Source organism: Phoxinus phoxinus (genome assembly GCF_949152265.1).
Source record: "Phoxinus phoxinus genome assembly, chromosome: 9".
In the NCBI taxonomy this organism is placed as follows: domain Eukaryota; kingdom Metazoa; phylum Chordata; class Actinopteri; order Cypriniformes; family Leuciscidae; genus Phoxinus; species Phoxinus phoxinus.
The window spans coordinates 5,557,318-5,583,402 of record NC_136884.1 but is presented as its reverse complement, the minus strand read 5'-3'; the positions used below and the strand labels follow the sequence as shown (position 1 = coordinate 5,583,402).

The window sequence follows — 26,085 nt, the reverse complement described above, 5'->3', positions numbered from 1 at the left end:
TACTTACCCCACCTTGCTCTCTATTTACTCCGTTTCTCTTGCTCACACACACACAAATGCACATTCTCCACACACATGCTCAGGCTAGATAATGCTCAGTTGTGACCCCAAAGGTCAGCAACAAATGGCTAAACAAGGTTAATCGAACATTTATCTGACATTGAATTAAAAAATCTATCTTAAGATAAGTTCAAACTCATTATTTGACTTATATATATTACATTGATATGATAATGGATGCCTGTTGCTGCATTAACATGCAATGCAGTGAGATCACGTGACAACAAAGTAAGCGTGATTTATAGTAGGCCTATTTCACAATCACAGCAGTGTACTGTACTGTGCAGTATCAGTATCCATATATTCCTCAAGTACTGTTTGGTGATTGCACTACAGTTTGGACACGAAAAGGATCAAAATTAAATACAGGACTGAGCTGTGTAGTGTCTCACTTTTTCTGGCCAGTTATTGATAAACACAAGATGCAAGTAATGCCAATAACTATATTGGATCCAAATGTCTCTTGCTTTCTCATACACATGCATGCTTGGTATAAATCTGACTATATAAGTCCCTAAGATTGCCAGCTGACATTAGTTTAAGATCTGAGTGTGTACCACAACCTCAATGTTGTAATTAGTTCAAATTAGAGAATTTATTAAATGGTTTCCCTTTGTCATTACCGACAATTCCCACAGAGAAAAGTGAAAAGCAAGATATATTTCCAAAATGGCAAACCACCTATTGATTTATATAAAGCTAGTTATATTTACTACAGATCGTACAGCTAAATCAAAACTTAGAATAAAAAGGCTTTGTAAAAACTTTGACATAAATGATTATTATGTCAACGTACAATGAAACGTGCGCGCTCGGTTGGATTCAATTAGGGCGCGCGGCGCGCGTACTTACATCTGCTGGTGCTAAAGAATGTTGTTTTCAATGTTGTTTAGGGGCGTGAAGTTTAGGATAGAGAGGCGGCTCTTGAGCTTGCCAGCCTCTTCATTGGGGGCTGGATTTAAGGAATGCAACACTTATCAGACAATCCTGATGACATTTGTGAGTCAGATCACCACAATTGAGGCACAGTTATGTGGACTAGAATATGATCCGTGTCTCTGAAACTTAAATGCATCGGTCCTTCCCAGTCTAGGGGTTCTCACTTGGGGACCCTGTGGGGATCCCGATCGGTTGTCTCTTACGCACAAGCTTCCGTGCGCAATGACACCAATGGGTTAGCGCGCGCGCGCTTCTCCATATACCCAAGAGAGCGTACGCGCTTTTACGCATGGGAATCACAGTTCGTTTCCAAACCCAACCATGAGCAACACGTCGCAGCAAATCGCGGCGAGCAACGACACCGACCCGTACGGCAGAAACGAAGACGTGGCCAAAATGGAGATCACGGTTTTGAGCGTCACTTTCCTCGTGGCGGTCATCGGAAATCTGAGCGTGCTGCTGGCCATGCACAACACCAAGAAGAAGAGCTCGCGCATGCACCTGTTCATCAAGCACCTGAGTCTCGCGGATCTGGTGGTGGCTTTCTTCCAGGTTCTTCCACAGCTCTGCTGGGAGATCACCTTCAGGTTTTACGGACCAGACTTTCTTTGCCGGATTGTCAAGCATCTCCAGGTCCTGGGGATGTTCGCGTCCACTTATATGATGGTGATGATGACCCTGGACCGCTACATCGCCATCTGCCACCCTCTGAAGACCCTCCAGCAGCCCACGCAGCGCGCCTACATCATGATCGGGTCCACTTGGTTCTGCAGCCTGTTGCTCAGCACCCCTCAATACTTCATCTTCTCCCTGAGCGAGATCCAGAACGGCTCGGATGTGTATGACTGCTGGGGACACTTCATCGAGCCGTGGGGCATCCGAGCCTACATCACCTGGATCACCGTGGGCATCTTCCTCATCCCTGTAATCATCCTCATGATCTGCTACGGGTTCATATGCCACAGTATCTGGAAGAACTTCAAGTGCAAGACCAGGAGAGGCTCCCCACACAGCACTAAGAACGGGATGATTGGAAAGGGGTCTGTCAGTAGCGTCACCATCATCTCAAGAGCCAAACTAAGAACCGTGAAGATGACATTCGTGATTGTTTTGGCGTACATTGTGTGCTGGGCTCCGTTCTTCATCGTGCAAATGTGGTCAGTCTGGGATGAAAACTTCTCCTGGGATGGTAAGATGCCATAGAGTTACACATATTGAATGTAAATATGTATTTAAACACAATATTAAGTGTAGCTACAAATTATTTCAAGACTTTCAGGTGATCGAAGTTTTTCTTTTAGTCATTTTCTGATGCAAGCGATTAAGGTTCGTCTTTTTGCGCCCCTAGCGCCATGTTTTAAAGATGTTTAAAACAAAACGTGGATATTTTTGTATGATAAATGTTTTGTGTAATTCTATAAAAATCTTACAAATAGTGACAAACTAAGTTTTTTTCGACGTATGCTACCGTCCAAAACGCACGGGGATCGAGCAGCTCTTGATATGGTTACGTGACGTCCTCGCGAAAAACCTACACATATTTATTTTGCGCACTCACTCTGTGTAACCCGGACAACGGTTGTAGTCACATTTTTATTTTCAAAACCTATATATGTTTATGTATATTTAAAAAAAATGGTTTTAAGACCTAGGCTACTTATCTTTTTCTTTGATTTCATTTTGAGGGGTTTAAAGCCCATCGTTCCTTTTCCTTTCAAGTGTAATTCGGGTTTCAAAGCCCAATTCCGGCATAAAACAAGTGTAACAACAGGCATCTCCAAGAATAATTGCATACATGTTCATTTTCTTTCCTAATGGTATTTCTATAAAAACGAAGAAGCCCTCCTAATGAGACCAAACAACAAGAATGATCTAAATAAGATCATGCATTTTGCTTCAGTGTATTTGTCAGAATTTCAGTTTATCCAGGAAGATCTTATCTGTCTCTCAGAGGGTTCTTTTTTGAATTCCATTAGCATTCCTATGAGATTAAAGGATACAGGGGCTTGTATTACTGTTTATCTGTACCATTACATAATGCTATATAAATCTAATATTGTTTTATTGGAAGTGCATCGTCCAATATGGATACATACTTGTACACCACAGAAAAAAAAAAAAGATTGATTACCTAATATTTTGTTCATAAGTCTGAGAGGGCATATACCTTTTATTCAGGAGAACTGCATAATCAGATTGCACAAAACTACAGTGCAAGATTTGATTATTACATGAGTTAAAACAGATTTCATTTCAATGCTAGTGCTTCAACTAGAGAGATAATAAAAATAAAACACATTCAAAATGACAAAAAACATTAGTTCAACCTGCAATCACAATTCCTAAACCTGTAAATGTATCAACTTTTGCGAGGTCTGAACCTGCAACCTTCCAGTTATCAGCCCAAATCTTTAACCACAAGGCTAACGCCATCTTGTTTGTCCTCAGATTCTGAGAATGCTGCAGTGACCCTCTCCGCCCTGCTGGCGAGTCTCAACAGCTGCTGTAACCCGTGGATCTACATGCTCTTCAGCGGTCACCTCCTCTACGACTTCTTGGGCTGTTTCTCCTGCTGGAACAAACCCCAAAACTCGTTCCACAAAGAGGACTCGGAGAGCAGCATCAGGAGGAACACCCTCCTGTCCAAGCTGACTGCTGCCCGGACCAAAGATGGGTTCGACTCATGGAGAGACCCGTGCAACTCCCGAAAGTCCAGTCAGTCTGTAGGGTTAGACTATTCCCGCAAATCCAGTCAGTGTTTGCAGCTTGACTGCTCGCGCAAGTCAAGTCAGAGTGTGCCTATGGAGCCCGATGGGATGGGGATGAATAAAGACATGAAAATAAGTATCTAGTAAATCCATTTTATCACACATAATGAGGATTTATTTACAAAAGATACAAATTGTGCGGTGCGAGTCAGCTCATTTCTACTTGTATATTACTTAAAAATATTAAATATTCATGGTGGAAGAGAGAATCATTTCATAACACCATGAATGAGAATCAACGGAGGAATGTTGTGTTCATTCTTATAAATGAATCATTTATTTTACAGCACATTGTGTTGTGTTGCTCTTTCCTTTATGGCTAAAGTCTGTGACTTATTGGTGAGAACCTCAGCTTCATTTCTTAGGCTGATGTGCGTCTTATTTGTTTACATCGATAACACAAAGCTCTTTTGGATTGGGTGGGAGCATAAGAGTGTATCGTAAGTGTGTGTACGTTTTATGTGTCAGTTTTATGACTGACAAATAAATATAATTTGATATGGTGTATAACTTGAGCTGTATCTTGTGTTGGTCGTGCCAATCTTTAACTGAGCAAAGTATGAGCTTGTCTGGTGTTTGGCGAACTGTTTATGTAAATATAAAGAATTTTGTTGTGTCAAAAAACATGTAAAGAGAATAAATCTCATGTAAATATATAAAAATGTCAACAAAAGCAAATAAAACATGCCAATTACAAACTGTCTATGAGTGTGTGTGTGTGTGTGTGTGTGTGTGTGTGTGTGTGTGTGTGTGTGTGTGTGTGTGTGTGTGTGTGTGTGTGTGTGTGTGTGTGTGTGTGTGCACAAGTTTCAATGCCTGAACTTGTTTGGTTAACACATTAACCATCACTCTTGAAATAGACAGGCTGAAAAAATGCTTGATTGACAGGTCTCCTCCAGATTCAGACATACTTTGTTAGTACCGGTAATAATGACACTAAGATAAAAAAAACCTGATGAATATAAACTTAATTAAGTTGGAAGTGGAAAACCAGTGTCCGCAATCTTGCATAATGCAGAACCAGAACACTCTCTTATTACACAGTCTCTTTCACCCTTAATTACACCATGTAACTGAATAACGTCTAATGTATCAAATTTTATTACATTACATAACAAAATAATCAAACCAAATGGCATCTGAAACCAAATGTTGGCAATAGAGTGCATTAGTGCCATCCACTTTTTTCAGCGACGCTGGTTCAGGAAGTATTTTTCCCCCCATTCATTTCTCTAATAGGGGTTTAAAATAGTATTTGTTTAAGCGTTAAGCCGTGAACCAAGTCAATCAAATACGAGGTAAATGATAAGATTACAAACTTAGATTTGAAGCAATAAATCTGACTAAAACACAAAGGTAGGCCTACAAGACTGTGAACTTAACGGCTTTAGTGCAAGAACTACAATCCCATGAATCATTGCAAACTGCATAATCGAGTTAAAAGGGATGGAGAAATAGAAACTCTTTTAAAAATGCTGATTAAATATATATTAACATATATGAGTTTATTGCAATAAAATATGCACTTTTGGCACGTTTTACTTGTTTTGACTCTGATTGGTGGATTTTTATGCAGCCTATAATCATGGATAATAGTTTTCATGACGAATTCTGCTGTTAAACATGATTATTTTAAGAATAAGTTGAAATAATGTGGGCTATAAGAGCTTTAACAAAAACCATCGATTAACAACCTTTCAGCTCACAGTAGGTCTGTCTTATCGTTAGGCCTAAACATCAATTTCTTTATAGAGAAAAGGTTTAAAAAAGCTTTTTTACTTCTGGAACCCAACTGTTGTGCACTATAGTTTTACTTAGAACTAACGTCACTTTCCTGAGTCAGATTTGCATTGATTTTTTTTTACCAACTGCTTTTTCGTGGATGTATGAAGTCAGTTATTCTAAAGTTCACAGACACACACAGGCACACACACACAGGCACACACACACAGGCACACACACACACACAGGTATAGTTGATCACATTTATATGAACTTACATTATTTTTTCACTAATGTACTGTTTTAAAATATAGCAAAAGTCTTTTTATGAAAAGTTTTGCTTAATAAATTGCATGTTCATCATCGTTTAATCTATGTATGTGCTTAAAAGCATCTACTAAATAATGATGTAATTGAAAAATGTGCTTATGATGTCTTTATTTAAAATAAATACCGCTTGGATTGATAGTATCTAATGCAATGACATTTTAAGTGTGTTTTAGGTATTTTGGGGCCACTGATGTGTGTGAGTGTGAGAAAATCTGGCATAACGCACCACTATGCATGTGAAAGGTTGATCCTTTACATCTGCTTCAATCTCAGTGCGGTTTACATTTAAACTCCCATCATCTCCCACAGCTTTCCCTTATCTGCGTAAAATGAAAACCCAAGTGGCTCCAGTCTCCCAATCTGAGTCTTATCATCAGGTATGTTCCGGCTAAGCTGGGATCCGAAAGATCTCGTCACATAATGCGGGATTCATCTTTGGATCTGAACACCATTGGCAAGCAATCAGCGTTTTATTATAGGATTGTAACTCAATTGATAGGTAATGTCAGGCTCATCTTTTAAACTAAATGTTGCTGACGGGTAAAACCTGCCTTGTCAATGAGTCAAACAGGAAAGGTTCTGTGTTTTTTAGGTAGCAAATCTAATAACGGCAAGGGCCATGTGGATTTTAAAAAGACATTAAAAATATTAAAAGAGCCAGGAGGGAGGTTCCATAAAAACAGGTGGTACGTGCACACACACACACACACAAATAAATCACGCCGGGATATACATTATCACATTGTAAAAAAGTACAACACCTAAAAGGTTTCCTTATATATGGTGCATAACTGTAATAAATCTAACAAGGCATTTAATGTAATTCTACAAAAAAACACAGTGAAAATTTAGTTTTGTGAAGATAACATAAATTTTAATTTACAGGTAAAAACCGTATATTGAAATAAATTGAAAATTTGGTTAAATTCACTGTGACATCACATTTGACGATTTTTCATTTAATTGATTGTTTCTTCTTAGTTATTTTTTTGAGCTATTAAGGTTTTGTGGTGTTACATTATGTTGCTAAATTAATATTTGATAATGGTTTGTCTGAATGATACTGTGCACATTCTAGTATTAAATTCAGTTATGATTCATAATGTTGCTTTCTCATTACCACCTTTGTTTTTTATTGTGGTTGTCAGTATATTATAAAGGTACAAATTATATTTCAGTACTAGGTTGGTATATTAATAATAATAAAAAAAATTTAATTCAAAGTTCATTCCGTAAATTAATTCTGTAAAACCTTTGTCCTTCCCGTAATGTTCTAACAACCGTGACGTTTTAACAGTAAATTTCACAGTGCACTTATAGTCTCATCAAGTAGGCTAAAAATTGTATACAGAATTTAGAGGTTCACTCTGCCTGGTCACGCTTTCCAAATTAGATCCAGATGTTTGTAAAATAGATCCCAGGCTTATCTTAGACTCTTTTTGGAAATAGGCTCATTTTCCAACTCCGCTAGAGTTAAACAGTTGAGTTTTACCGTTTTCGAATCCATTTAGCCGATCCCTGGGTCTGGCAGTAGCACTTTTAGCATAGCTTAGCATAGATCATTGAATCTGATTAGACCGTTAGCATCTCTCTCAAAAAAATTACCAAAGAGTTTCGATATTTTTCCTATTTAAAACTTGACTCTTCTGTAGTTAAATCGTGTACTAAGACCGACAGAATGAAAAGTTGCTATTTTCTAGGCCAATATGACTAGGAACTATACTCTCATTCCTGCGTAATAATCATGTAACTGTGCTGCCGTACCAGCAGCGCAATGATATTACGCAGCGCCTGAAAATAGTCCCCAGCTCAGCAAGTTTGTAATATCATTGCGCCTGCAGTACATGATGTAACTACAGAAGAGTCAAGTTTTAAATAGGAAAAATATTGAAACTCTTTGGACATTTTTTTGAGAGAGATGCTAACGGTCTAATCAGATTCAATGATCTATGCTAAACTATGCTAAAAGTGGAACTATACGGTTATCCGGACCACACGTGTGTCTTTTAGTTCCGTATAGTCCATATAGTCACCCCTGATTGGTCTTAACCCCAGTGACGGGTAGGTATATGGGTGGGGTTTGGGGGTAGGCCATCGTATGATTGGTCTTAACCCCAGTGATGGGGTTTAAGGGCGGAGTTAGGGGTAGGCCATCGTGTGGTCCGGATAACCGTATAGTACCATAAAAGTGCTACCGCCAGACCCGGAGATCGGGTGAATGGATTCAAAAACGGTAAAACTCAACTGGTTAACTCTAGGAGAGTTGGAAAATTATTTCCTATTTCCAAAAAAAGGTGTTCCTTTCCTACATGACCCACAATCTGAAAGTTAAATGTTCATTTTTGGCACGAATGGTCCCATGCATGAAGAACCTCGGAAAAGTTCTTTGAGGAACCATAAATCATTATTTTATGGCATTGCAGTGAAAACCCTGAATGTTCCCGTCACCTTTAATTATAGAGTGAAGGAAGCCTTTTCATGTAGATTTTCATTAATGTGTCACCTTCTCTTCAGACACACACACTCACGCTGTTTTTCTGACGTTAGCAGGTCTGTCAGTGGTGGCAGTTTGTGGGTCGCAGCGACTCCCTCGTCCTCAGATGCTCCTGAAAGACGAAGAAATGTTAGATTAGTTCAGGTGAAGTATGATGTAACTTCCTCTCTTCACATTGATTCTAGCTGTCTATTCATAATTTTCATATACACATTTCATCAAGGACTGGAGCTTTGGTTTAAAGGAATATTCGGGTTTAAGCATCTCTGACATGCTGTAAACGAACCCAGCAAATGTTTTACTTCATACAAATAAACATAAATGTGTTCAGCACTTCATTTTCAATGGTGAACCGTGCATTGTCCAATAGACACAAACACAACACGAGTGTTTCAAGGACATCAAAGAACTTTACTCATTCTTAACACAATCAGTTTGTTGTTCTAGCTTGGCTCAAACCTAAACAATTTGTAAAATTATTTTGCAAGGTTGCCAGGAAGGAAAGTGCATTGTTTGAGACAGGAAGTTTAGCTTAATGGGGGAAGAATCCAAAATAGAACAACTTTCATTATGCAGAGTGACGACTTCCTACCGAGTTCAATGTCTACTGTATCCGTAATTCTCATACATTCATTGTAATACCTTCCTCTCCAGCTGTCTGCATCTTCTTCACCTCACATCTCCATATCTCTCCCACTCATTATTTTTCATGAAATGCAATTTAGCAACATGACAATAATACACTCTTAAAAATAAAGGTTCCAAAAGGTTTTATTTTTGCAGCAATGCCATAGAAGAACCATTTTGGCTTCTCCAAAGAACCTTTCAGTGAACAGATATTAAAAGAACCATTTTTGAAGAACATTTTAATTATCTAAAGAAAAAAGAAAAAAATCTTGATTTGTTATCAACTTTTTTTTGTCAAATCAACTTAGAAAATTAATGTGGTTCAGAAAAAAATTTGAGTTTCTATTTATTAAACCAATCTCCACAACTCAAATTTTTAACTTCAACAAACTCAAAATTTTAAGGCAACCAGGTAGGCTAACTTAATTTTAAGTTTTAAACCAACAATATTGTTTTACAGAAGCGTATAAAGATCATTTTTTGCAATGGATGTAAAAGGTTCTTTGTGGAACCATTGATCACAATACATTTTTAAAAGTGTTTTGCGACATTGCAAGAGGTCAGTCTTTAGCATAAATTTTTAGACCCAATACGGTCATCCAATCGTTCACCTTTTGCTCTGTCATGAAAATGATTGAGTTAGCCTATGGCGTCAACTATAAAACTGGAATGTGAATACCGAGAAGTGAAACAGTGAAACTTTCCAGTGCTCGGAAAACCACTTACGAAAAAGCACACGATTTCATTAGCCTATTTCAGTATAAGGCTATTCAAGAACAGTTTACATGCTACATTTGTCACTTACTTTATCTGTTCCTTCATTGTCATAAACTTCTGAGATATCTCTCCTATTTCATTCAAAACAACCAGAAATAGCTAGGCTAGTTAAGGACCTGTAGACAGCTTACTGCTACATCTCTCTCTCTCTCTCTCTCTCTCTCTCTCTCTCTCTCTCTCTCTCTCTCTCTCTCTCTCTCTCTCTCTCTCTCTCTCTCTCTCTCTCTCTAAAATCAGTGCAGGAAATGTAAACTGTCATCACTTCAGAGAAGAGCAGTCTAATTATCGCACTAATCCATTGTTCTTTTTCAATTTCATTTTTCATATAGACACAGCATGAAGCAGTTTTTCAATTACGACAGACAAACATAGGCTAAGTCACTAAACAATGTTTTCTTAACTCTGAAGGTAGCCTATCACATTTTGTATTTCTTATTTCTCATAGAACTTACAAGTAAGTCTAATGGATTTAGTAGCCTATCACCTCATGGAACAGCTAGTTGTCTTGCACCACCATGTAAATACCATTTAAATGTAAAAAAAAAACACTATTTAAAGGGTCTCAAATGTGATTTTGCATGTGCACATCATCACATCTGCATGTCCCAGAGAAAATCGTTTGGGTAAAGGAGAACCTTAACATGAACTGCCTTAACCTTGCACATAAACACACAACGTCACAGTCAAATTTTCCTCAGGCAAAAAAGGGTCTTTTGGTTTTATTAAAGATAAAATTGTTTTTTTCTGAACGAATAGCTTTCTCTAAACCTATTATGATCCATAACGTCTAGCGTTTATGGCATGTCTGTAAAATCATTCCTCATTTGCTATGCCTCTGACACCACAAATCCAAATGCTCATATAGCCTAGACTTTTACTGACCTCTAGATTTCACCGAAGATATTACAGCTTAAAAACAGTTCATGAACTTTAGATAAAACTTGTTGGATAAAAAAGTAAAGATTAAGGACAGTGATAGATAGCTACCATAGCATTATTCAAATTTGAAAATCAATACCCTCTGTTGCACATTTCAACAATTATAGGCTACTTATATTGTCATTTTTATTTATGGTTTAATGTCTACCGGGACTCATTTGTTACAATAATAAATAAAAAAACATTAATGTTATAGCCTAATGCATCATAAAAAGGCTATATTGTATTTAAACATTTAAAAAAAAAAAATGTTTTTTTTTTTTTTGTTCTGTCTCCATGACTGCGCAATATCTTGTGCTCTTAAATCTTATGCTCTATAGTAGATTGTTTTAATTATTTATTTTAGTTTACAGTACTCATCAAAATAATATTTTTCTCATGATAGGCTATGCACCTGTCGGAATTTTTTTGGATTTTACTGTAATTTTACGGGCGCCTCGGGGCTTATTTTTTATTAGCTAAAAAACGGGAGGAGCCTAAGAACCCCAAATGGCTCTGATTGGTCGAGGATACGCCGCCTTTTGATCACGTGACATACGTCGGCCCAATCACAGACAAGTTTTCACGCACGGGGAAGTGCTACGAACTGTTTGCATGTAGTCGTTCTTTACTGCAATGCAATTGTGCATGTGCAAAATTATATGAAAAAATACGGATAACCCATTATGATTAACAAGGGTCCTTTATGGAAAAGAGTGCGGTCTTACGCTGGACCGGTTCCGAGAGCGAGGCATGGGCACCGGGCCGTGGCCATACGAGAGCTGGTGGTTGTGTTTGGAGGTGGAAACGAGGGAATAGCGACCAATCTGCATGTATATAACTCTGGTAGGGCACTAGATAAACACAAACTACATTAATGCTACATAGTACAGCCAATGCACTGTTAAAAACATATAAATATTCAGATTGCATGTAATTCCCAGCAATGAATGCCTTGGATTACTGTAACAACATTTTAGTTAATATACATTAAAATAGTTAGAAATGCCTCTAAACTTTGATTATGTTTACATATTCAGTTTTAATGCTGATTGGTTAATGTACATTAAAATAGTTGGAAATGCCGTGAAACTTTTTTTACACATATTATTGAAACTTGAAATCTTATATTTTAGTGACCAAGCAGTGGTTCCTACCTGCAGTGAGAGGTGATATCCCACCTGGTTGTGCCGCTCATGGCTTCGCTTGTGAAGGCACACGGATCCTGGTGTTTGGAGGAATGGTTGAATTTGGCCAGTATACCAACAGTCTCTATGAACTGCAGGTGAGCACTTGTGCCATCATAATGTAGTCATACCTAAATGAAAGGTGCAGTAAGCGATTTCTGAGAAACGCTGTTGATATTTGAAATCCCCAAAACAAACACACCCCTACCCAAAAGGATCACGCCCCTATCTTGATAGCCCCTCCCACAAATTCACAAACATGCTATGCAACACAGGCACCTCCCCCCTCATGACTAGACACTCCCCTTACAGCTGATTGGCTACTAGTGTGTTTTGATGCTATCCACTTTCAACAGTTTATCAGAAATCGTTTACTGCATCTTTAAAGCATTAATAGTTTATGATAGTAGGACATGGTTTTAGGAGGGCCCTGATATCAAATCTCTTCTCAGGCCAGTCGATGGCTGTGGAAGAAACTGAAGCCCCGCCCACCGAGGAACGCATCACCTCCATGTCCACGAATTGGCCACAGCTTCACTCTTCATGCTAATAAGTGCTACCTTTTGGGTGGAATGGCCAATGATAGCGAAGACCCAAATGGAAATATACCACGGTGTGCATATTTATATGCATATATTCATGCCAAACTCTAAAACGCATACATACTTACATGGACTTACATGTCTATATGCAGGTATTTAGATGACTTCTACGAGCTGGAGCTGCAGGCCCAATCCGGGGTTAAAGGCTGGAGCATTCCTGAAACCAAAGGTGGAGGCCCGTCAGCCAGGGAATCCCATAGTTCTGTGATGTACTGTGGCAAGGGTGGCAGTGCCCCAAAGCTCTACATATTTGGGGGCATGTGTGGGCACAGACTGAATGACTTGTGGCAGTTAGACATTGGTAAGGCCTTATTCATATTCACAACATAATGCATATGCCCTGTATCTCCTTATATAATAGTTAATTTGGTTCAAGCTGATGTCTTAATTATTTCAGAGACTATGACTTGGTCATTGCCTCCAACCAGAGGGGAACCACCACTACCCAGGAGTCTGCACACATCCAATGTGATTGGAAACAAGTAATGTGACAGACGGCTCTTTTTGCTTAGATTTGCTCTAGAGACCTAAAACCAGTAAGATAATTAGCATTTTCATGACATGTCACAATGGTTTTAAAATGTGCATTTGATGTGACTCAGTGTAATTTATATTGTAAGGCAAAATGCAAGGCTCTTCTAGTAACCGCTATTTTAAAAACCCATTAGCCTCCTGGGTTAGCCCAGATATTGGCGTCATGACTGAACAGCTCTATTGTCCCTTTCCTCTCTCGAATTCACTTTTCAACAAAGTCAAGATGTTCAGAGATGATGATGTTCAGTCAGAACGGCTATGCCAAAGTCTAGTTTTGGCAACTGAACAGCATCTATATTATCTTACCTCCCACAGTCTTTATTTTTCCTCAAGTTCTGTATCTTCTTGATTCTTCATTGTAGGTTATATGTGTTCGGAGGATGGGTTCCCGTCGGAGAGGCAGAAGAGACTCTCGCTGCTGATGGAGTCAAGTGGATCTGCACCAACTCCCTTTCCATACTAAACCTTGGTATGATCAAGAATATTACAATGATCCTGCAGCTAGATCATCTCAGAAATTGCTTCAATAATAAGCACTTGTTATTTCTTGGTATGGTTTGCTTACTGTAGACACACTGACATGGCATAGCCTGACACTGGAAGAACACCAGCAGGGATTGGCTTCAGGCGTACAGTCGATGGAACAGGAAGAGGGGACTGCACACTGTCCGAAAGCACGAGCTGGGCACTGCGCAGTAAACGTCGGCACTCGATTATACGTCTGGAGCGGGCGAGATGGATACAAAAAGTACAATAACTACCAAGTCTGCTGCAAAGATCTGTGGTACCTGGAAACCGGTGAGAAAAGACCGCTTAAGCCATTATTGTCGTAACAAAGTACACTTTTGGACATTTCAGTGAACGTTTGAGTCATTTGTGTGTGTAGAGAGGCCTTCCACTCCTGGTGCGGTGTTTCTGGTGAAGTCCACAATCAGTATTCTGCATGTCGCCTGGCGGCCCCTGCCTGCCGCTGAGTGTTACTTGCTTCAAGTGCAGCCGGTCACGTCTTCTCATTCTGCTTCAGTTGAACCACAGTCCACAACAACTCCTCCACCAGACCCAGGAGACAGAAAGGAGCCTATACAAAAAGGTAATACAACTTAAACATTCATAGGGTTCGTACAAGGTGCTTAAAGTGTTTGAAGTAAAAGACTTTTTTGAAATGTGAGCCATAGAAAAAATTAAAAGGTACTTTCAGGAATTACTGAAAGACAATAGGCTATATTACAAAATAGTGTTTCATTTGATTGATTAAAGAATCTTTTCACAGTGATATAGAGCCATTTCACATGGCTATGAGCGTGATATTGCTCATATAAATATTAAAGTATATGATACCGCTTTTATTCTTCTGGTCAATCATATATTCATGGGAGAAAAAAATCCATTTGAATAAAGAAAGCGATATATTTGTCATAGTATCCTTTTAATTGTTAAAGTTACCACAGCCATTGCATGTGCTGCACTTCATTTCTACCATTAGTTTTTTATTTTTTTATCTATTTAAATTGTCAAAATTATGTTTATGAAAAAAAAAAAAAAACATTTTACACTTACAAAAAAATATCCTGCCAAAAATATTTTTTTAAACTTCTATTTTATATATATTATGTATAATGTAAATATAATTTAAATGTGAAATTGTACATAATGATATATCTAATGTAAAAATTACACCCATTGCAATTAAGTAACTTTAACTAGTAATTAAAACTAAAAGTATATTTTAAAATAAAATATTAAAAGAAGTGTATCTGGACAATGCTATGGAGTTCTGCATATGCAACATCTTACTTAATGTTATGAAGAAGTACGTATATGTATGTAAATATGTAATTCACCACAGCTGTAAGGTGCTGGAAAAGCGTAAAAATGCACCTTATAAAAAATGCTTGAATTTGACTTTGGAAAAGGTGCAAGAACCCTGTATATATTCAATATTTTTTTTCTGTCTAGACTTCCAGCCAAGTGCAGCTGTCAAAGTTAAAGGAGAGAGAGAATCTTCATCACAGGTCAGATATCTGTATTTTAGTGGAATCTATATATATAATCTATATGTATATCTATATAGAAATCTTAGAGGCCCCTTTCACATTTTAGGAAAGCCTTTTGAGGCCAGAAGGAACGAGTGAGGATGGGGCAGACATTCGACCAGGGGACAAAGGTAGAAAAGCGAAAACTGCTTCTGGTATTATATGCATGTTTTTTCCCACTCTTGCATTCTTGCTTTTGGCCTTTCTGTGGTTTAGTACATATACCTGATTATGTATTTTTAATGTGCATACACAAAGATCAAAAAGGTGTTTCCATGATGCCATCAGACATGAATAAGGCTGGTAAGCTGAATAGTGCAGCTCAGTGTCAGAAAGGTAAGCGCACTGCACACACTCACTGTTTTTATTTGCTGTTATACGGTTTCCCTCGCTTACTGTTTATATTCTCCTTCACAGAACGAGGAATCTCTTCTATACCATCCCAACAGGTAGAGTGTTACGTTGTGTCTCTGTACCTGTTGAGTGTATAATGCGTATAAAACTCCTAAAAACACATTTCCTCTCTGTGCTGACAGTCTGAGATTACAAAGGAGTCTGTGTGGTTTGATGTGGGTGTGTTTAAAACACTGTATTGTGAGGTTACACACTACTTCCTGCCCTCTGAGAATGGTGACATGGCCTCAATCCTGTCTTCCCGAAACTCATCTGACAGTGAGGTTTGTCTGCAGTACACACACCCAAGTGTAACGGTTTACAGTTTTGTGTCAGTGTGTCTTACGTCACCGGTGTTTTCTGTCTGACAGTGGAAGTTGCCGGGTCCTCATAGTTTCACGGGTCACGAGAAGCAGGAACTGGCCTCAGGAGTCACGTACAAGTTCAGGGTGGCCGGACTGAACAGCCGTGGCCTGGGCGACTTCAGTCCCGTCAGCGAGTTTAAAACCTGCCAGCCTGGATTTCCCGGGGCTCCGTCTGCTGTGAAAATCACCAAGGTACAATCATTCTTCTCAGTGATGACTAAAACATTTAGTGTTCAAAGTTGTTTAGATGCTATGTCATCATTTCAGGACACCGACTCTGTGCACATCACCTGGGAGCCTCCCACCTCTCTGTCCGGGAAGATATTGGAGTATTCAATGTACCTGGCTGTGAGGAAGAGTCGAGGGAACAGCGTGGAGCGACCCGGGGAGCTGGCCTTCATCCGAATCTACCGCGGTATCAAGACTTCATGCACAGTCAGTGAAGCCCAGCTGAGCAACGCACACATCGACTGCTCGGCACGGCCTGCCGTCGTCTTCCGGATCGCTGCCAAGAACGAACAGGGCTACGGTCCCGCCACTCAGATCCGCTGGCTGCAAGGTGACTCATGAGTGTGTCCTCATCTCATCACGTGACATGACTTGCATGATTTTTCCCCCTTGTTGTAGAATTTCCTATAGAATCACCAAATAGCATTTGGGTTTTAAATTTAAAACTAATTCAGTTTCGATTTTGTGGTGTTTTAAAGTGCCCCTATTATGCTCTTTTAAAGGTTCCTAGTTTTGTTTTGGAGGTTTTTTAAAATAGGCTTACATGCATCCAAGGTTAAAAAAAAAAAACTTAATTTTCTCATAGTATACACTGCACATCTCCTCATTTCTCAAATCGTCTGAAACCGGTTTGTTCGAAGATTCAGTCTCTCTAAATCCCTCCTTTACGTGTGCCTATTCTGCTCTGATTGGTTAGATGACCCAGTCTGTTGTGATTGGTCTATCACGTGTCAGAAATGAAACGCCTATTACTATATCTGAATTTCAGCTTCCTAGGCACTTGTATATGCAATAAATACAAACAGTAATGATGCCGTAGTTTTTTTCGGATCAATCCCGGCTTGTGTCCTCATCCTTTGAAGTGCAAAGTGAAATCGCAGCACTGAAAACCCGCTTCTTCTCTACATGTCGACAACACAAACTTACCTTTATTATGGCATTGTTGATGTTTATTGGCCAAGTAATATTGCTCTTTCAAATTTGCGAATGGTTCAGCATTTTACCCAATACAACGGAAATTGTTCAAAAGTTTGGGGTCGGTAAGATTTTTAAAACGTTTTGAAAGAAGTCTCTTATGATCGGCAAGGGTGCATTTATTTGATCGAATTACAGTAAAAACAGTAATATTACAATACAAAAATAACTTTTCTATTTTAATATACATTAAAAAGTAATTTATTCTTGCATTGGCAAAGCTGAATTTTGATTTTGATGATTATGGCTTACAGCTTATGAAAACCCCAAATTCAAAATTAGTGATAATATTGTGAAAAGATTTTCCTAAGCGGTAAGCCATAATCATCAAAATTATAACAAATAAAGGCTTGAAATATCTCACTTTGCATGTAATGAGTCTATATAATATTTTAGTTTCACCTTTTAAGTTGAATTACTGAAATAAATGAACTTTTGGGCGATATTCTAATTTTTCGAATTTCACTTGTAGGTTTAAAAGAACAGTATTTATTTGATATAGTAATCTTTTATAACATTATAAATGTCTTTACTGTAACATTTGATTGGTTTAATGTGTCCTTGTCAAAATGCAACATACAGTACGGTCCTAACCGCCGCTTGTGTCGTCCCGCAGACACGAGTAAACTGAAGTCCTCAGTGACGCAGGCAGACTCCAGCGCTCCAGCAGCAGAGCCGGACACCACCTGCAGATGAACTCTCACCCCGATGGATCACACTGACAGCCAAAGCTCGAATACTTCAGGACTGCATTTTACTCATCATCACCACACAAGGTCATTTTAACATAGCGCGTTTAGTGACCGAAAGTGATCTCAGTCCATTGCTTTGATTGACTTTTAATGTCGTGGCATTGTTTACACTGTAAGAGTTTTAGTTAAATAATACCCCTACTGGGTCATTATCACTGTTAAATCATGTACATTTTACTTTAACACTTTTTATACTGAGTTCATAAATATAGTTTTATTAAACTGTTGTAGCCACTGGCAACACTTTTTTTTCTCTCTCTTGAAATCCATAATCTGGTTTTCTTAAGCGAGATTTGATCACCCCTTAGTGGAAAATGAGCTACATCCCCATATAATAAGATGCGTTTTGTACTTTCTTTAAAACAGGCTCGTGTATTTTTAAGAACGGCATAATTGCGGTTTGAACATTTTTTTTTCCCTTTTTATAAAAGCCATCCAATTCTTACTCTAAACTGAATTGTATTGAATAACTGGAGGAAATGTTTCCCCTTGCCTTATTGTTATACATAAAAACAGTGCAATTTAAAGGTACACAATGTAACTTCTAATCTTCTAGCAAATTGCTTGCATTTTGCGGAAGAACAATGTTTTGGTTGTGCTTCGGCTCTGCAGATATGGTTATCCTACTGTTCGTAAAACATTCACCACTAGGCTTAATAGAAATAACCAGTTTAGGTGGAAAGGATCTCAAGCTGACTAGTTGAAGATGTTACTTCACTAAACTTTAATAGACACGTTTCTTACTTGACAATAAATTCCAGCACAGCGCTACAACCATAATGAAATGACCCTCCACAATAGATAATGCTTAACAATGAACTCGTTAGAAAGCTACATATGACAATTTATGTGTTCAACAAAATTCCCTACTCACCTGAGTAATACAAACACCGTCTCCACGTCGCTTTTGCATTTCAAATTCCAGTTCTCGCCATACCCTAAATGCCAAGCCAATGTTGATTCTTGTTTTATTATGAGCTCTGGCACATTCGCTTCGCCGGTGGTTGGAGATTTAGCTGCTCCATGTCAACCTTTCTCGCACGTTGTGACAACTAACCTATACTACTCGCACATCATACACACGTCAAAGTAGCCGGAGCAGCTTTTCTTCATTTACGCATATGATGAGACACACGGGCGTGACGCAATTTCCCATGAAAACCATCCAGACAAAAAGACAAAAACATGTTTTAAAAGAAGACTTGAGGATGTATTGACTATAAATTTGGTTGATTTTGAACAAAAAAGTTACATAGTGTACCTTTAAATAGAATAATTTAGACAATGATCAAGTTTTGTTAACATCACAAAAACGCAATTCTACATTTTGTCAAAAGTTCAGCAATTTGGGTATTAAAATATTCAGTGCATTAATGAATTATACTTAGTAATACGTCTACTTTATTTACCAAGTGCAATTAGTATAATCAGTCTTCTGGGGGCTATTTATACAATTGCTTATGCAGTTGTACATTGGAGATTATATCTGTATTAGCATTTCATCTAGAAAACTACATAGAGAATTAATGCCACAGATTGCGCTATTTTTTCATTTACAGAGGTACATATTCACTTCCTGTGCATTCTCAGGAACACCTAGTGCCCTTTCTTGATGGCAAAATAAACATCTGAGAAAGTATTTGACCATTATTTTTAAATTTCCATTAATTTTGAACTGACTTTTTATATATATATTTTGTTCCACAACATTTCAGTCAAATATAGCTCAATGTCTTTTTGTATAAGCTAAAGTTTACTAAAAAAAGGGCATTGCAATAAAATTCATACATTCAAATTAACTTTGTTCTTGACCATTTTTTTATTTTCTATAAATGTTTTTTTTTTATATATATATATATATATAAAGACTTGTTTTTAAAGACATGCTGAACAACATTCAAACAAAGACAGATCACATTTTTATTCAAAGAATCAGCATAACAACATCAGTTAATGAGGTTATTTAAGATCAAATGACATCAAATTAGAATTCCCTTACTTGTGGGAAAGTAAATGGTCAATATGGCCTTGTCTTCCCACTGCCCCATCCTAAACTTTAAAAATTATTAAATACCAAATAGGAACCAAAAAAAAAAAAAAAAAACCTCACAATTTGGTGTGGCCTGTACCAAGCAGACCAATCAAAACACACTGGCCTAAATATAATACTGAATTAATTACAAGACATCACTTAAGATCTAATCATCTTCCTGGCAACAGGCACTTTTGTTCCTGCTCTGGTAACCAGGCATCTCTTGGTCTTCCAGCACTGACCTGAAAACTTTGCAAGGCAAGAGATAAGTCTGTCTGGAAACTGGACAGGCCACTAGATATAGTCGGCCTGTTCTTCAGTCATGAGAATTGTATTTGCTGAACGCCAGGGATCTAAAGGAGTAGAAAAAGAAAGATTTAAATAATGAGCATAACTAAAATCTGTGGGTTAATATGGGTTGGTTTACATACTAACCTGCTGGTATGAAGTGGTGTATACCATCACGTTCTGTTGCTGGCCATCTGCAGTGATCAGTCCAGCAGGCAACTGACCGGCTGCAAGTTAAAAGTGAAACACTTCATATTAATTCATATAAGGACAATGCGAAGGGTGTGGTATGTTTCGATGTCTCATGATATGTCAACACTGAAGGGAAATACAGCTATATGCATAAAATAAGCTAAATGAAAAGGTTTGAACTTACTGAAGGTGTCATCTGTTAGTTCTTCACCAAGGCCTTCGCTGACTGTAACCGGAGTGATGCCTTTCTCACCCTTCATTGCCTTGGAAACATGAGCATGTTACTTGTAACTTCCAACCACTATTTGTGCTCTAAAAAATGATATTTATGATGACACATGACGGTATTGCTTTTGTAAAAATGACATCCTGCAATATTTGATTTCATAAGACATTTTATTTATTTGTTTCCCTCAAAGATTAGTTTTCGACAATTCTTTATATGGATGGACATTCATATGTTTAGACCATGATCTGTTGAGACAATAGACCAGTTTTTAGACCATGATCTAGTTAAACTGGTATGTGTGTGTGTGTGTGTATATGTGAGTGAGTGAATAATACCTCTCTGAACTTCTGCAGGTAGAGTTTAAGCGGCTCCACGTACATGTCAAAACCCAGAGTGGACATAGCAAACAGGATGTCCTCTCCGTTAATGGTCTTGCGTTTCTCTTGATGACATCTCTCGCTGGCCTCAGATGTGATGAAGCTGATGAACTCGCTTACACACTCCTGCACACACTCTTTTGCATCCTTGGCTATCTGAGATTAAAAAGAGTTGATAAAAGGCCTTTACTTGTATTTAAGTTTAGGACACTCAAAAAGACAACAATTTCTAGATGTTTCTCTTGGATATACGTCACAATAGGGAAGAAAAGGTTATCGCAACTCTCGTTTCATGTCAACTTTTTTTTTTTTTTTAAAGGAAAAAACTCCCTGATATTTTATAGGGTTTCCAATAACATGGGAACAGTGTAAGATGCACAATACACAAAATACAGAAGGAGCAACTACCTTTCCAGTCTGTGGGATGGCATTCTTCATGATACGGGCGACATTAGCGATGGGAAGGTAAATGTCTTGTTCTCGGAAGTTGTCTTTGCTTCCGTTGCCATCCTCAGGGTCGTTGAAACTTTCATCCCCATCATCTGCACACATACAATGTACAATAAGCATGCTGCTTCTTATCTCATAATAATACCTGTTTTCTTAATTATCTCTTAACACAGGTGAATGATGTCCATGTCTCACCATCCTGGGTCTGTAAGACATATGTCCCTCCGGTCATATACTCTCCAGTTATTCCTAACTGAGTAGCATCTGTGGTACTGCTGTCTCCGTCCATCTGAATAAACAAATACGACAATGAGGGTGTTAAAACATTTATTACAATTACAGCTTCATAATGTCCAGGAATACACTCATGGCCCAGGGAAAAAAATTTGATGAAAAGTATGATGAAAAATTATTATTATTCAAAAATAATCATGAATAGCACACAGAGTTAAAGGGTTATGGCATATTCAATATTTACAAATACATAATATACATTTACGAAATATACTATTATAGAATAAACACGTAATAAATGTGTGCAACGTGGCTGTGGATATGTTATTAATATAGTCAACAAATGGTTATATTATTTGTATGCATCTCTAGCAGCCCTTTGTTTTGATAGTCAGCTAGCAGGTTAGCATCACACCAGCTAAAGCTAACTAATTACACGCACTTAACAGGAAGAAATAGCTAATTTGTGTACCATTTGGATACTTTAACCAGAAACTAACAGTCTTCTTTTATAAATAAACTTGCTGTTTATTAAAAGTGGTTAAATGTGGCTTCGGGGCCTCGCGTGCATTTAGCCTCCATCTCTCCACTCAAATAATCCCTTACCCATCCTCAAACATTCATTCTTTCAACACTTCCTGCATTTAACTGCTCCTTCGGCCCGGTAAAACCTGTAAACGCCTGCCGGTAACATCCCTTTCTACCCGTTAAACACGAGAATTATCGCTGAAGCAGATCATTTGACCAGAGCCACAAATACAAACCTGACTCGCGCTCGCGCTGCAACTTGATTGGACGGAAATGGGTCTGCGCGAGACAGTTTGTGCCCGCGCTTGTGCACGCGTGGATGTCGGTCACCAGAGGGCGCGCTGAGGAGATTGTGAATTAAAGCTACAGAATCCAGTGCATTTGGCTGCATTTAACTACATTGTGCAAATGCTTTCTAATGACCTTTATCTTAAAAACTTAATTTTTTTTTCAGTTGTTTTGATGATAAGATTCATGCTCACTGTAGGGCAGGCCTGTATACATGTGGTTAATTATAATGACATTTATAGGCCTAAATAGGAGTAAATCATATACATACATACTTCTCTCTACTAAGGTCCTCTAATTTCCCATTCATTCCCTTTTTGCAGGTCTCAGGTAAAGATACTAGAGCTTAATTTGTCAAAGAAACCGAATGAGGCGAAAAGCCCCTCTTTTTGATTGACTTATTTCTTCATGACTGAATGATGCACCTACATTTAAAAAAATCCCATGCACAGTGAAGTAAATGAAAAAGTAGACTAAATAAACGCTAAACGTTTTTGAGGCAAAATTCACAAATAACTGGCCACAAATAACTGCATACCGCAGGAGTTTCCATTCATTTTATGCAGTAATTTTTAGCTGTACAGTAAAAACTCCCCTCAGAGGACACCAACACATGACCTTGTAGTTCTGGCCTAATTCCCTCTTGGGAATGGACACCTCAGAAACTGCCTCTAATCAGCAGGTCCAGAATGCAAAATCTCTCATGAATTTTAAACGTTTCTGCTTCACTCAGCACTGAATGCTGCGGACCTTGCATGCATAATGATATTAGCGACTGCTTATTGAGGAGGAAATGTTGGCAGTTTATATCCATATAAATTAAGACTTAATTTTCAATTTGGGTTTTGCTACAAAATCTTCTGCACCCAACCAAGAAACGTATAGGAAGATTATGTAGAACATCTATGCATGCAACAATGTCATTAATAAATAATTAGCATTGCATTAGGCTTTCAGTTCTTAACATTGATTAGTTTCCAAGTCATTTGTGTGATTGTGTTGTGTCCACGCTTCAGCACAGGGGGGCATCGACTCAGCACTGTTTGCCTGAGGCTTTATCATCTAACTGGTATAGCAGGTTCAAATTCAATTAGCTGCGGGGTTTCTGTGTTTGGGTTTCCATTTTATGTATGCAGTGTGTTTATTTATGGCTTTTCGTCTGGTGATATGTATTGGGCTACTTGTTTCTTCTTCTTGGTCTTTCCAGCTTCTGCATTATTTCCCTTTACATATTGAAACATTTCCCACCAACCTGACCACATCCTCTTATTGGGATTTTTTAGGCCAGTAGTTCCCTGCTCTGATGAACTTGCTCTTCTTTATTTTTCATTTCTTGTAATTGTATTACAATTTGATTTTATTTATGTATATAGCCTATGTAGTTATATCAAAAAAAAAAAAAATGTATACATTAAGTAGACTGTTAATAATAATAATAGTAATACAACATACACTTAATAATTGTTAGTAATAATAATATTAATAAGAATAATTATTATAATAAAACCTTTACAGAAGCTACCACAACTTTCATCTAAAATGCCATGTAATGATCTTCATAAACAACAAAAACAAAAATAAATACATTTATATGATTTCTTTGTTTGAATCAGATTTACAATAGAAATAATAAGTAGGCTTTAGGTAGGCTATATGAGAAATTTTACACTTTTTCACTCATTCACACATAACTATGCCATTCAGTGACAGACTTTAGTTTGAGATACAGGGCCGTGGATATAATGGTATTTAGCCTATACTGTTCAAAATGTCAAACCACTGAATACAAACCTTCAATTCTGCCTAAATTTATAAAGCAACATAATACACTTGTGACCTCTTTATTTAACGGCTGATGAATACAAACAAGTTTCAACTTTGAAAACTCATAAAAAGACGAGAGGACATGTGAGAAATGATAGGTTAAATGGAAACAAAGATGAGAGCGTGGGCGCGCTCATTCCGAAGGGGCGGGGCTTCTCCACTGTAGTCTAGTGTGCGGAGGAAGCTAGCGCACTTCAGGGAGATCACGGAGATCTTTGAGACACGGACGCAGGCAGCGAGAGCATCGGCATCAAACACAGACCCGCTACACGGGGCTCGGCAGCCAGCCTCCCTCCGTCCCTCCGGCTCTCCGTGCCCAGCCATGAAACAGACGTTACTGGACCTCATGAGGATGAGTAGGATCTGCCGGATGGTGCTGGCCACTTGTTTAGGATCTTTTATTCTGGTCATCTTCTATTTCCAAAGTATGTTCCAACCAGGTAGGACTTCGTGATGGTTTCATTCTAAAGGTTTTAAGATGGTCCTTTCGCGCTTTTGCAGCCCCCGACTTGGTGATTTAGTGTGGAAGAATGTCATTCATAATCAATGAGCTGTTTGAAAGAGCGCATCGATCACCGGCAGCGAGAGTCAGTGATGTAGCCTATTGACTCACATCAAAGCTCCAGCTCTCTGTAGCCTATCAATAAACCGTCCGCGTTTATGCGTTTTAATCTTTTATTTATATAAAGCGCGATGGGTAGAGCCCGGTCCGTTGTCTAGGGTTGTGTTGTGTGGAGGGATGGTCATTGTCTCCGGTGGCCGGTACAGTAGAGTCAGTGTATACTGAATCAAAGAGCTGACACACTGTACAAACATCCATACATCAATACTGACATACATTCACCCCTCTGTTTCTGTTCATAACTGTTGTTTATATTGCTGTGACTTGTGAAATTGAAAAGAAAGTAGTGTCTGTCTATCTATCTATCTATCTATCTATCTATCTATCTATCTATCTATCTATCTATCTATCTATCTATCTATCTATCTATCTATCTATCTATCTATCTATCCATCCATCCATCCATCCATCCATCCACATCTACTGAAACACACACACATCTGGAAGTTCTATTGATAGATGATGTTGGGTGTATAATTACATGTGTCTGCTAGACTTTTCCATTGTCCTGACCACCGGTTTGGTTCATCTTGTCCAAACCATGAAGCATGTCACCTGCTTTTTGGGGGGAATTCCCATGCGCGATCCAGATAAGGACAATGAGACCTGTGTGCTGTAGTAGCGCAGGAGTCAGTCGCCGCTGTGGTCACCGGCACGGTGGAATGTCTCGAAACGGTGAGTCATCAGCGTCACCGGCATGTGAAGGTTCTCAGCAGTCCGCTGGAATGCCATCATCATCTTACATCTGAAACCAGACGGAGGAACTGATGAGTTCATGCACACTCATCCAGATGTTGTCTCCAGACCGGCACATAATGCTTCAGAGAAGATCAAAAGTGCACGCCGTGACATGTAACACTCAGTCACTTGTGTTTTACAGCAGCATCCCATGGTCTGCTGGGATGTACAGGCTTTTTTTTCCATGGTGGTACAAGCAGCTGTTTCTGAAAGCATCTGTGCGTCCCACATGCTTATGAACAATGTCTAATACAACAGTCTCCCTTATGCTCCGCATTGGCTTGACAGGTGTTTCAGTTTCCTCTTCTCTGTGTGTGTGTGTGTCTATGGCCGCATGCCCTTGCTCTTTTGTCCTTTCCTCCTGCGTGTGACCTGATTTTGCACTCTAGCCTACAAACACACCCCGAGAACACACTGGCACACCACACACACAGATACACTCACATTAGAAAGAGCCTCAAGTGGACCTGAGCAGTTGAGTGACAGGGCTGACGTCATGCTCCAGTGTGTTTGTGAGGACCAGAGAATGAGGACATCCATAAGAAAAATTTGATATTTTTTTAAAGGAATATTCCAGGT

The 26,085-nt window shown here is 38.5% G+C and overlaps 4 protein-coding genes and 1 long non-coding RNA gene across 11 annotated transcripts in view; 3 read left to right on the top strand and 2 right to left on the bottom strand.

Annotated features, from left to right (window-relative positions):
• The first annotated feature begins 953 nt into the window (after positions 1–953).
• avpr1ab (arginine vasopressin receptor 1Ab) lies at positions 954–4,470 on the top strand. Its single transcript, XM_079622204.1, has 2 exons — positions 954–2,188; positions 3,448–4,470. Exons 1-2 carry the CDS (start codon positions 1,321–1,323, stop codon positions 3,849–3,851), a joined length of 1,272 nt encoding a protein of 423 aa, XP_079478330.1. The 5' UTR covers positions 954–1,320; the 3' UTR covers positions 3,852–4,470.
• LOC307003577 lies at positions 2,548–13,403 on the bottom strand. 3 transcript variants are annotated; one of them, XR_013798754.1, is made up of 3 exons: positions 11,793–11,953; positions 8,348–8,425; positions 2,548–3,798 (listed from the first exon to the last, which is right to left on the bottom strand). It is a non-coding gene; the product is annotated as an uncharacterized lncRNA (long non-coding RNA). The 3 variants fall into 3 exon arrangements; XR_013798752.1 differs by lacking the exons at positions 2,548–3,798; positions 11,793–11,953 and adding exons at positions 12,503–12,581; positions 13,265–13,403 and having other exon boundaries at positions 8,298–8,425; XR_013798753.1 differs by lacking the exons at positions 2,548–3,798; positions 8,348–8,425 and adding exons at positions 12,503–12,581; positions 13,265–13,403 and having other exon boundaries at positions 11,848–11,953.
• Positions 11,162–19,501, top strand: hcfc2 (host cell factor C2). 2 transcript variants are annotated; one of them, XM_079622203.1, is made up of 16 exons: positions 11,162–11,481; positions 11,772–11,920; positions 12,275–12,435; positions 12,517–12,725; positions 12,822–12,906; positions 13,321–13,427; positions 13,529–13,756; positions 13,845–14,048; positions 14,915–14,970; positions 15,059–15,122; positions 15,250–15,327; positions 15,409–15,440; positions 15,528–15,668; positions 15,756–15,941; positions 16,017–16,308; positions 17,569–19,501. In XM_079622203.1, exons 1-16 carry the CDS (start codon positions 11,322–11,324, stop codon positions 17,646–17,648), a joined length of 2,232 nt encoding a protein of 743 aa, XP_079478329.1. In that variant the 5' UTR covers positions 11,162–11,321; the 3' UTR covers positions 17,649–19,501. The 2 variants fall into 2 exon arrangements, with proteins under 2 accessions (XP_079478329.1, XP_079478328.1); XM_079622202.1 differs by having other exon boundaries at positions 11,203–11,481; positions 15,059–15,146.
• Positions 19,502–19,875: 374 nt separating this feature from the next.
• Positions 19,876–22,401, bottom strand: nfyba (nuclear transcription factor Y, beta a). 2 transcript variants are annotated; one of them, XM_079622205.1, is made up of 7 exons: positions 22,271–22,401; positions 21,468–21,561; positions 21,231–21,364; positions 20,781–20,978; positions 20,401–20,479; positions 20,172–20,251; positions 19,876–20,089 (listed from the first exon to the last, which is right to left on the bottom strand). In XM_079622205.1, exons 2-7 carry the CDS (start codon positions 21,559–21,561, stop codon positions 20,057–20,059), a joined length of 618 nt encoding a protein of 205 aa, XP_079478331.1. In that variant the 5' UTR covers positions 22,271–22,401; the 3' UTR covers positions 19,876–20,056. The 2 variants fall into 2 exon arrangements, with proteins under 2 accessions (XP_079478331.1, XP_079478332.1); XM_079622206.1 differs by having other exon boundaries at positions 22,113–22,300.
• A 1,776-nt stretch (positions 22,402–24,177) lies between these two features.
• Positions 24,178–26,085, top strand: part of chst11 (carbohydrate (chondroitin 4) sulfotransferase 11) — a 43,986-nt gene continuing 42,078 nt past the window's right edge. For 2 of the 3 annotated variants that reach the window (XM_079622931.1, XM_079622933.1), the window contains exon 1: positions 24,178–24,586. In XM_079622931.1, the coding sequence (XP_079479057.1) occupies positions 24,469–24,586 (118 nt within the window). In that variant the 5' untranslated portion in view covers positions 24,178–24,468. The remainder of the gene's footprint in view (positions 24,587–26,085) is intronic. The other variant, XM_079622932.1, reaches the window with a different exon arrangement.